This window comes from Mus caroli, unplaced genomic scaffold, assembly GCF_978045245.1.
Source record: "Mus caroli unplaced genomic scaffold, Mus_caroli_1 scaffold_8, whole genome shotgun sequence".
Lineage (NCBI taxonomy): Eukaryota > Metazoa > Chordata > Mammalia > Rodentia > Muridae > Mus > Mus caroli.
The window spans coordinates 36,331,203-36,342,933 of NW_028227263.1; the positions used below are offsets into that span (position 1 = coordinate 36,331,203).

An 11,731-nucleotide genomic window follows, 5' to 3' on the forward strand; every position below is an offset into this window, starting at 1 on the left:
TGTTTCTGTTCTCCAGCCTTTCTCCTTTCTCTTGTGCTGTGTGACAAGCATGTGATACAAAGACATTGGTATATTGTTTGAAAACATGTTATGCAACCCAATCGTAAGACACTTGACTGTGTTAAGGGTATGTAGGTGCAGAGAGAAAGACAATGTATTCCTAGGTACACAAGTAGTCAGACAATCTGCGGCCCTCTAATGTCACCAATCAAGCATGGGAGTACATGCCCATAGTCCTAGCACTCAGAGGGCTGAGACAGGAGAGTTGCTTGGAATTCAGAGTCATTCTGGGCTGTGTAATGAGACCCATACACATACACATACATATACACATACGTATACACATACATGAAAAACATGCATATATATGACAGACTTCAGTGATTGCTCAGTGGGTAAAAAAACTAGTCACACAAACTTGAGTTCAAATCCCCAGGACCCTCATAAAAAAGCTGCATGCAGTAGTGTGAGTGGACCAGCTATCTCTCTTATGCATCTTGTCTCAAGGTGGAGAGGTAAGGGTGACCCCACGGGTTGCCCTCTGTTCTCCACATGCATGTGGGCCTGCCTACACAGGAAAGAAAGACTCTTGCAAAACTGGGACTAAGAGGAATTTCCCCAACCAGATAAAGAATTACAAACTGAATTTAGTGACTTTTCCTGTAAGCCCAGCATTTGGGAAACAAGCTGGAGAATTGCCAGGGGTTCAAGGCCAGCATAGTCTACAGAACGAGACCAGTATCTCAAGAAAAACTGCAACAATTAGATTTATGTAATAGTAAGTTCTATTTACTGGCGACAAGTTAGAGCCTTCCCCTTGAGATGGAGGCGGCACAGATGTCCTCGTGTGATACTTTAACCTCACCCTATGAGTCCTCTCCCTTGAGATGGAGGAGACAAGGATGTCCTCTTGTGACACTTTTTAACGTCAACCTATAAGTCCTAGCTCATGCCATAAAAGAAGAAAGATTCATAGTAAGAGGGGAAAGAGACTGCTTAAGGATGACACTGGCTTCTAGAAAACCAAACAACAAAACCCTCTGGAACTCGTAAGCAATTCCAGCAAAGTTTGAAGATTTCAGAATGTAAGAATCGGGTGCTTTCCTATGTACAAGCAGTGAACAGGTCAGGGAGAATTTACAAGTACAACTGGGCCAGGGAGATGACTGAGCAGGTAAAGGTGCTTGCTATCAAGCTCAGTGACCTGAGAATCCCTGGGACCTACTGGATTGAAGAATGAACCTAACCCTGCAAGCTGTCCTCTGAGTTCCACAAGTGAACACACACACACGTTCATAAAGTTCTTAAAAAGAGAAAATGGCTGGGGTAGAGTGCTTATTTAGAGTGCATGAAGCCGCAGGTCTGATCCTTAGAGTAAAAATCAGATGTGGTAGCACGTGGTTGTGATCTCAGCACTTGGTAGGTATATCCAGAAGGACCAAAAGTCCAGGGTCATCCTCAGCTACTGGTCAAGTTTCCCCATCTCAAAAACAAAAAGAAGGGCTGGTGAGATGGCCCTGTGCTAAGAGCGCTGGCTGCCCTTGGAGAGGATCTGAGTATACTCCCTAGAACCCACATGGCAGCTCAAGACACCCTGAAACTCCAGCTCCAGGGGCTCCAGTGCCCTACTCTGTCCTCCACAGCTTATATGATGCTCAGAGATGTATGCAGGCAGAAGACCATGCACACACACACACACACACACAAATCTTTAAAAAAGCACAAAAGGGAAAAAAGTTCTGAAATATCTTTGATTGTATGTTCTTCTTTAAAAATACTGTCTTGTGAAACAAAAGAAAAATTAACATTTAAAATGACATAATTTTAGTTTCACATGGGACAGAAGCAAAGAGAAAAGTCAGAATTCTCTCTGTGCAACCCAGAAAGGGGTGTTCTTCAGGCTTTTTTATGTATGTATGTATGTATGTATGTATGTATGTATGTATGTATGTATGTATGTATGTATTTATTGGGGGGGTTGAGACAGGATTTTTCTGTGTAGCCCTGTCTGTCCTGGAACTCACTCTGTAGACCAGGCTGGCCTTGAACTCAGAAATCCACCTGCCTTTGCCTCCCAAGTGCTGGGGTTAAAGGCGTGCGCCACCACTGCCCAGCTCTTCAGGCTTCCTAAAGAAAGCAAGCCTCCGTCTTGCTTCTGTAGTTAAACTAGTCATCTTCCACCTGGACCAGAAGAGACATTGTATTCCGTCAAGGAAACTCACGGACTATGGGTAGTGTAGCTACAGCTGCTGCAAAGGCAGCACTCTTCCCTCTTGTGGGTGCTGGGAGCTGAACTTGGGTCTTCTGCAAGAGCAACAAGAGCTCTAATTGCTGAGCCATCTAACGAGCTCATGCTAGATAGTTTGAATGTCAACTTAGCACAAGCTAGAATCGCTGCAAAGAAGAGAACCTCAGTTGAGAAAATCCCTCTGTAAGATTTGGCTCTAAGGCATTTTCTTAATTTGTGATTGATGGGAGAGGACCCAGCACATTGTGGGTGATCATCCTGGACTCTCTAAGAAGGCAGGCTGAGCAAGCCAGGAGGAGCAAGCCAGTAAGCAGCAATTCTCTATGGCCTCTGTATCAGCTCTTACCTCCAGGTTTGAGTCCCTGTCCTGACTTCCTTTGGTGATGAACAATGATATGGAAGTGTAAGCCAAATAAACCCTTCCTCCCCAATGTGCTTTTGGTCGTGGTGTTTCATTACAACAATAGCAATCCTAAGACACAACCCCAACACAGAACATTTATCCTTTTATTGAGACTGTGTAGCCGTGGCTGGCCTGGAATTCACTAAGTAGAACAGGCTGACCTCAAATTCATGGAAATCCACCTGCCTCCGCTGAGTCCTGGGATTAAGGGTGTGTACCACCATGCCCAGCCCAACATAACATTTGAAAACATTTGATTTTGCCGTTAACTCATGTTCTGCAATGGAAAGGTAATGTCATATTTACTTCTCTGCATATTCCACGAGTTGTGCTGACATTCTGAGTCTTGGGCTGGGGATGTGGCTCAGTTAGTTAGTAGAGCACTTGCCTAGCATGCAAGAAGCCCTGGGTCTGATCCTCAGCACCACACAGAACTGGGAATGACAACACACTCCTGGAACCCTAACAGTCGGGAAGCATTGGCAAGAGGATCAGAAGTTTTGAGTTATCCTCAGCTGTTTATTGAGTGTGAGGGCAGCCTGGGCTACATGAGAGCTTATGATGAGACCTTTCAGCTTTGCACATAGATTTTGGAACCAAATTTAGACTCTATCCTCCTCTAGATTAAAAATTTGAGCTAAGTCTTCTTTTACATCAATCACATATAGAGACAGGGGGAGAGAGAGATAGGAGAGAGAGAGAGAGAGAGAGAGAGAGAGAGAGAGAGAGAGAGAGAGAGAGAGAGAGAGAGAGAATGAGAATCTCAAACACTAAATCAGAAGGCTGGAGAGATGGCTCAGTGGTTAAGAGCACTGACTGCTCTTCCAGAAGTCCTGAGTTCAATTCCCAGCAACCACATGGTGGCTCACAACTATCTGTAATGGGATCTGATGCCCTCTTCTGGTGTGTCTGAAGACAGCAACAGTGTACTCATGTACATTAGATAAATAAATAAATCATTTTAAAAAATAAATAAAAGCACCAGCTCTCCAGGTGTTGCTGTACTGCACTACCCAAGAGACTCCACTCTGCAAAGGTCACGTGGGCCTTCTCAGTACTGCTCTTACTCTCTAAAAAAAATTGACCAACATTTGCATATTATGAGACTACTGTATTTTTGAAAATAATTTTATATAAAACCATATAAACCGGATGAATGGGAGTACCCTCTAAACAAAAGAATCTGTTCCACGTGTCTAGTTTCATAAGCAAACCTTTTGGCTTAGATTGTCATAGCTCCATAGTAGGCAGAAAAGAAAAAAAAAAAAATCAGCTAAACCAGAGCCAGCCAGTTCTGTTTAACTATAAGCTACTTTGCATATTTTCACTAAATGACCACCTATAAATCAGGTTCAGTCAGACTCAGCCCCAAATACAGCATCTTGAACTACAAAACAGGTAAGAGACACTGCTCCACAATGACCCACGGGGAGACAATGATTCCTAAGAAAGGCTCCAGGCACAGTGAAAAAAGTTTGTCATCGATAGGATTATGTTATTGTCTTAAGAAATTGATGACTGCCCCTACAATGCAAGGCTCAGATTGTCCCCCTGATGAAATCTGATGAACTTAGCTTCTGGCATCTGGCGCCAGCATTGCTGCTGACTTTGAAACCTTAGCAATTTACCATAGTCTCTGAGGAGGGAGGGAAGGAGGTAGCTCCAAGCTCCCCCCAGCTCTCCCATCCCATAATTCAATTGTATACACAATGGTGTTTTTTTTTATTTTTTAAATTCTAGATTTTTCTTTAATTATGAAAGTTGATGTTTTTATGCTCAGTGGAGCATCGAGAATCTCTTAGGATTTCATCATTAAGACTTCATTGTCTGTTTCCCAGAAGAGCTCTCAGACAGAAACCTGAGATGGTCCCGAGGTAGGTGTGCGTGTGAGCCATGCGTGCATGTGGAAGCCTGGAATGACAGCAAAAGTAATCCACACACACACCCAGACCCCACCGGGCTCCCGTCTCCTTCTCTTGTGTTTTCATTTTCTTAAGTTGTTTGGTTAAATTCCCCTATGTGCATTAAGGGAATCCCACTTCAATGCTCCCTGATGGGTGGCGTCCTTGGAAATGCACACTAGAAAAACCTGGCCATCAATGTGTCTTCAGACATGCCATGCTTTAAGAATGAGTCAAAATCTCATTAAAGTGTAGAATCTTAATTACCTGTGGTGTAAACAGATTACTCAGGTTTCATCTCGGTCAAGAGTTAAGATATTATTTAAGTTATTTTTCAGGGTTAAAAAGCATGACTTAAAATAAAATTCTTTTTATTTTTATGTTGGCTTTGACAATATCTGCTTGACTTTGGAGGAACCTGGCTGTTCTAGTCTCCTGTCTGTTGCTGTGAGAAAGTACTCTGACCAAAAGCACCTTAGGGGCAGAAAGAAAAAGTCTGTTTCAGCTTACAAGTGACAGTCTGTCATCACGGGGAGCAAGGCAGAGGCTCAAGGAGCAGGAGAGAGACCATGGAGGAACCTGGCTTGCTGGCGCACTCTCTGGCTTGCTGGCTTTCTTCTGCAGCCCAGGGTCACCTGCCCAGGAAAGGATGCAAGGACAGTGGGGGGGGGGGGCACTGTCCACAAGACACAAGACAATACCCTGGGGGGCTGTAACTCCAGATCAGAGGATCTGACACAGCGCTCTCTCTCTCTCTCTCTCTCTCTCTCTCTCTCTCTCTCTCTCTCTCTCTCTCTCTCTCTCTCTCTCTCTCTCGCAGGTGCGCGCGCAGCATGTGGATAGCAGGCCTGTCTGATCCCAGGCCGATCTAGGATAACCTTAAGCTTCTAGTTTATTTGGTGCTGGGATTGCACCCAGGGCTTAGTGCACGCCAGGCAAGAACCTATCAGCTGAGCTGCCTCCTCTGCCCCCATTTGCTGGCTTTGTTGGCTTAGGCATACCTGCCCTTTTTTCTTAGCCTCTTGAATTCCTGACTTGGGAATTTCCTAACTAGTTTCTTCTCTCAGCAACATTTTCCTTTTTGACAGAATTTTGGCTCCTCTTTAATCTTCCAGAGACATTTGTCTTGTGTTAGTTATTGTGGGTCATTTGGTCAGTAATTTGGACTCTCCCATTTCCCGTTCCTCCGTTTTAGTTTTTAGTTGGCACCACATCAACTTATCCTCTCCAGACTCTTTAGCACACATCTTTCCAGGCACTCACTCTGTTTCCAGCCAGTGCCACTGTGACTTCTTACAACCCCTTCCTCCTTCACCCAAAGTCCAGTCCCCCAGCACCCCTGTGGCCTCCCAGCCCCTCCAGCCCCCACAGCCCTTTCTGATTCTTATCTTTTCAGAGGCCATACCCTGGCCTTTTCACAGATGGAAACACATTAGAATCTGGTCTTAAAGCCTGTTCTTTCCCTCACGTGGCAAGGTCTGTAGGGTTCCTGCTGTGCTCAGGTAAAGAGGATTCAGAGCCAAGTTAGGTGTAGTGGCACATGCCTACTAGGATCCTGCCTCAGCTAGCTAACAAATAGTAGGCCAGCAAATACACAGCAAGACCTAGTCTCAAAAAATACAAATGAGAGATAAAGAGAGAAAGAGAGAGAGAGAGAGAGAGAGAGGCAGTGTTATCTAATCTTGCATATAAACACTTAGCTTGTTCGCTTTGACTGCACTTCTTTTTTGTTTAGTATTGCCAAGTCTGTGACTCTGAAAGACACTGGAAAATTGCTCCCCGAGAAGCAGCCCGGGAGCTCCAGTTTTTTCTATGAAGTGCAGAGAAAGAGGCACCATAAATGTCCATCTGTGAAGAAAAAGGGAAAGACCTAATTCCAGGACTTGATGAATGCATCACTTGGACTTTTAAAATGTAAACTCTTTAAGCCACTGCAGATAGTCAATATCTCAAGTGGGTATAGGAAGCAAGTGAGGCCCAGAGAGGCTTAAGGAACTGGCCTGAGGACACAGAGCAGGGGACAGTCAGGATTGAGCCCTAAAGGGGTTACAATGAAAGCACACAAGCACTCCTTCCCTGAGTTCCAGGTGACAGGGTAACCGCAGCGTGCCTGGAAAATCCACTGAAGCTACTTTACCCAGCCAGAGGCCAAAAAGATGGCCATGTAGCTCAAAGTACTGTGCTGATCATGTGCAAGGCTCTGGGTCTAGTGCCCACAGCAACACACACACACACACAGACACACACAGAGAGAGAGAGAGAGAGAGAGAGAGAGAGACAGAGAGAGAGAGAGAGAGACAGAGACAGAGACAGAGACAGAGACAGAGAGACAGAGTCAGAAACAGAAACAGAGACACAGAGATGTAATAACATTTTTGATGAAGAAAAGATAAAAGAAGTCCTCACCTTTCTTTCTCTTCCTTTCTCTCTTTCTCTCTTTTTTTTTCTTTCTTTCTTTCTTTCTTTCTTTCTTTCTTTCTTTCTTTCTTTCTTTCTTTCTTTCTTTCTTTCTTCCTTCCTTCCTTCCTTCCTTCCCCCCTCTCTCTTCCTTCCTTCCTTCCCCATCTCTTTCTTCCTTTCTTCCTTTCTCTCTCTCTCTCTCTCTCTCTCTCTCTCTCTCTCTCTCTCTCTCCCTTTTTTTTCTTTCTTGTTGTTAGTGTTACTGTTTTGAGACAGTTTCACTATATAGCCCAGACTACCCTTGAACTTACCCTGTAGACCAGGCTGCCCCTGAACTCACAGCTATCCTCCTGCTTCATTCCCTTGAGTGCTGGATTTACAAAGTCCCCACCACCCCAGTGCCTCTACACAAATGACTATAACCCTGTCTACTTTTCTATATGAGTCCTAAGCAGAAGTCTATAAGACCTGGATCTCGAAGAAAGTGGATCAAAACTGCTCTTTTAATCTGGTCAAACTGATAAGCACTCCTGTGTTTCTAGGTGAAAGGATACCATGGACACCAGAAGCTACCCCAGTCCTCCAGACAGGCTCTCGGTCTTCGCTGAGTCGGCCCACTTACCACTGTCCAGGCCCTTCTACCTGGACCCCATGGTCACTGTCCACCTATGCCCCGAGACCCCGGTGCCGGCCCCTTACACAGATGAGCTGCCTCTGCTGCCCTTCTCCAGCGACACCCTGATCATGAACAATTATGGGGATCCATACCCTTTTCCCTTCCCCATGCCTTACACCAACTACAGGCGCTGTGACTACACCTACGGGCCGGCCTTCATCCGCAAGAGGAACGAGCGAGAGAGGCAACGAGTCAAGTGTGTGAACGAAGGCTACGCCCGGCTGCGGCGGCACCTGCCAGAGGACTACCTGGAGAAACGACTCAGCAAAGTGGAGACCCTCAGAGCTGCCATCAAATATATCAGCTACCTGCAGTCTCTCTTGTACCCGGATGAGTCTGAGACCAAGAAGAACCTTCGAACAACCAGCTGCGGCTCCCTGGACCCGAGAGTCATTTGAATCAGTTCTTCCTCGGATGGGGGACTTCTGCTGCCGCAGCTAGTACATTCTCACACACATGGTTTGGAGGACACAACAGTACCTCCCAATACCAACCTTCATTAAATGTTGCTTGCCTGGGTTTCAGACATACCAAGAGTCCCATGCTGGTCTCTCTGCTTTAAGAACTCTGAGGGTAGAGGAGTCCCCAGGTTCTCTGCACTACCATCCACCCTGCCCTTCCCACAGCCTTGGCGGAAAGTTCTCTCCAAGCTGAAGAGTGACTACTCAGAGATTGTCCCGCTCTTGGTAACCACTTTGTGCTAAGTGATCACCACACACTTCCCTTGATTTGCAATCAGTTTAGACACATCTTTTTCTTGCAGATAGACTTCCCTAAGCAGTTTAGCACACTGCTTTCCAAGCCTCTGGGGGTGGCTGAGGAGGTGACTCAGAGATTAAACACTCACTCAGCAGGCAGGCAAACTTAAGGCCTGGAGTTCAGATCCTCCGCATTCCGTGTAAATAAACGCCAGGTGGGTGTGACAGCCTACCTGTAAATCCAGCCTCTGACAGTCGAGGGGGGGGGGCGTCTCCAGAGCAGGCAGGTTACCAAGGCTAGTCATTTGGGCAAGTTCTGGGTTTGACTGAGAGACCTTAACTCAGTGAATAAGGTAGAAGATTGATCAAGGGTGATTCAAGCCTCTGTATGCACATGCACAGCGTGAACATACACACTCCCCATGTGTGACCATACATATGCGAACATACCTATACACATGTGGGTACCACATGCTCATGAAAATGGAGGGGGCAAAACAAAACAAAACAAGGTTCTGGAGTCTAATTGATCAGTTTGAAGTTTCACTTCCTCTCCATGTTGGGTTCTTCATCCACGAAATGAAGAAAATAAGGTCAGCAATTTCCTATGAGTTTATTCAGGGAATAACCGTGCCTGAGACCTAATCAGGATTCATGACCGTTGCTTGTTATTGTCCTTGCCCTTGTGTAGTGCGCAGCATCGCCACTGTCCAGTCTTGTCCATGTCAGGGCATCTTCGGCTGCTCTGTGGGACCTTCCTTCACTCCTGGAAGGAGCATCTGGGCCTCTGTCTTCATAACTACCTTCAGCCCTCCTCCCCCAGCCCCTAGGGGGTCCAACTGTCACTAAGCCCAGTCAGGATGCTGAGACTTCCCTCCCTCTGTCTGTCATACTGATCTCTGCTGTCATGTATCTCAACTTCCTGTCCCAGCCATTACTGCTGCTAGATTGTGCTCACAAGTCTGTCTTTGGGTTCCTAGCCTGCTGTCTTTTACACCACACACACCCAACTCTGTTTTCTGAGAGATAGCTACCAGTCTTATTTAGCCCATAGTCTTTCAATCCTGAAAGTGCTAGAAATATTTATCAATATTATTTTCCTGTTGCAGTCCTGTCAGCTGTGTCAGGACCACCATTAACTCTTATCCTGGACTCTGCTCTGAGAGGGCTCTACCCTCATTTTGAAGTCATTTCTTTATCTCTCTGTGAATGGTGTGGTGTGTGTGTGTGTGTGTGTGTAAGTCAATGTGTGTACGCGTGTGTGAAATTCTTAAAGCACCTTTGCTCACACTATCTGATGACTTCCTTTGGATGACTACCTTTAAATGTCCTCACTTACTTTGTGGATTTTTGTTTTGTTTTGTTGCTCTCATTACATAGCTCTGGCTGGATTCTAACTCACCTGCCTGTGCCTCCAGAGGCCTAGTATTAAAGACACATGCCACAGTGCCTGGCTCCACTTGGCTTTAGAACTCCCTGTACTCTGATGTCCCCATAGGAGAGCACAATCTAGCAAACACATCCTTCTCTCTTTACTCTCCCATTCTAACCTGGAATATTTTCCCTTCTTCCACCACTGACATCCCCCGTTCTCAATCAGTAATCCTTTCTGGCTGGCAGACTTCGTTAGTCTTTCTTAGATTCGTATTCAAGGCACGTGTCTGGACCACAGTCATTCTGGTGATTACAAAACTAGCTTTGAGAGCATCATCAAGGTACTCATCATCAAGGCCAGAGAAAACTCAACCCAAAGTGTCACAACCAATCCGGAGGATGTATTCCTCGTGTAACCGAAGGCCTCAACACTCCAACAACTGGCCATTTTTAAATCTCTCTTTGTGTGTGTGTGTGTGTGTGTGTGTGTGTGTGTGTCTGTCTGTCTGTCTGTCTGTCTGTCTCTGTCTCTTTGAATGTGTGTGTGTCTCCACCAAGAAGTTTTATGTGAACAGAAAGAACGCAGAGCTGAGGAGATAGCTAAGTGGTTGAGAGCACTTGCTGCTCTTTCAGAGGACCCGGGTTTGATTCCCAGGTTCTACAGATTCACAACTGTATAAATCCAGTTCCAGGGGAATGGATCCAAAGCCCTCCTCTGGCCCCTGCAGGCACCAGGCATGCCTGCAGTGCACATCCATCCATGCAGGGAGAAGAGTCATACACATGCAATAAAAATAAAAGACTAACTTCTTACATCAGTGTAGGATGCACTGTGAGAGAGCAGCGGGCTTCTTGAGCTCCAATGCCTAAGACCCTAAGTCTGTCTGATAACTTTCTCAGGAAATAGCTCCTAGAATCTTCTAGAATTGAATGCCTCCTTATTCCTGCACAGGAAGAAGAAAGTCTGTACACAAGATTCTCGGGGCAGTCTTGAGACTCATTCTAAGGGAGTGGCTCGGGACTACTGAACCCTGCCTGCAGGGGAAAAGGGTGTCCCAAATGACACTACGCGCCTGGGAGCTGGGGTACATTTGGCCGATGTGCACATGGATCCATGGTTCAAAACAGGAACTGGTGGGAGGGGCGAATGGCTGGCTGAAGGAGAGACTCCCATACATGTCCCTGTGCCCAGGGGCGAATGGCTGAAGGAGAGACTCCCATACATGTCCCTGTGCCCAGGGGCAAATGGCTGAAGGAGAGACTCCCCATACATGTCCCTGTGCCCAGGGGTGAATGACTGAAGGAGAGACCCCCCATACATGTCCCTGTGCATTTTTTGGGTCTTCTCTATTGAACACAGTGCCAGGCATTTCTTCAGGGCACCACGACTGTCTCAAAATACCAGTCTTCTTTGGGTAATGATTTATTTATTTAATGTGTATTGGTATTTTGTCTGCATGCGTGTCTATGCAAGGGTGTCAGATCCCTCGGAACTGGAGTTACAGACAGTGTGAGCTGTCACGTGAGTGGTGGGAATTGGACCCAGGTCCTCTGGAAGAGCAGTCAGTGCTCTTAATCACGGAATCATCTCTCCAGCCCCACAGAAGCTGGACTCCTATTCCTTTGGTCACCAGACTGTTCCTCGAATTTCTGCAGCTCACATACTTCTACTCCTTAAGAGCATCGGTTCCTGGGAGACCTTTGCTCTGTGTGTGTGTGTGTGTGTGTGTGTGTGTGTGTGTATGCATGGACCTGAGGAGGTTGGAAGGTGTCTTTCTCAGTTGCTCTCATTATTATTATTATTATTATTATTATTATTATTATTATTGGATTAGTGGTAGGATCTCTCATTGAACCTAGAGCTCTCTATTTTTGGTTAACTAGTCAGCCATTAAGTTCTTTCGATGCTAGGATTATAAACTCAGCCAAGTGGCTGCTGCTGATCCAAATACAAGCTTCATGCTTTCACAGCAAGCAGCTTATCTATCCATGGAACTATCTTTCTAGCCTCTTGCCTTCACTAGGTAGATG

The 11,731-nt window shown here is 46.0% G+C and overlaps 1 protein-coding gene across 1 annotated transcript; it reads left to right on the top strand.

The window, feature by feature from the left end:
• The first annotated feature begins 4,031 nt into the window (after positions 1-4,031).
• Positions 4,032-8,222, top strand: Ascl3 (achaete-scute family bHLH transcription factor 3). The gene is made up of 2 exons (XM_021169115.2): positions 4,032-4,049; positions 7,495-8,222. The coding sequence occupies exon 2, from the start codon at positions 7,508-7,510 to the stop codon at positions 8,024-8,026; it is 519 nt and encodes a 172-aa protein (XP_021024774.1). The 5' UTR covers positions 4,032-4,049; positions 7,495-7,507; the 3' UTR covers positions 8,027-8,222.
• The last annotated feature ends 3,509 nt before the right edge of the window (positions 8,223-11,731 follow it).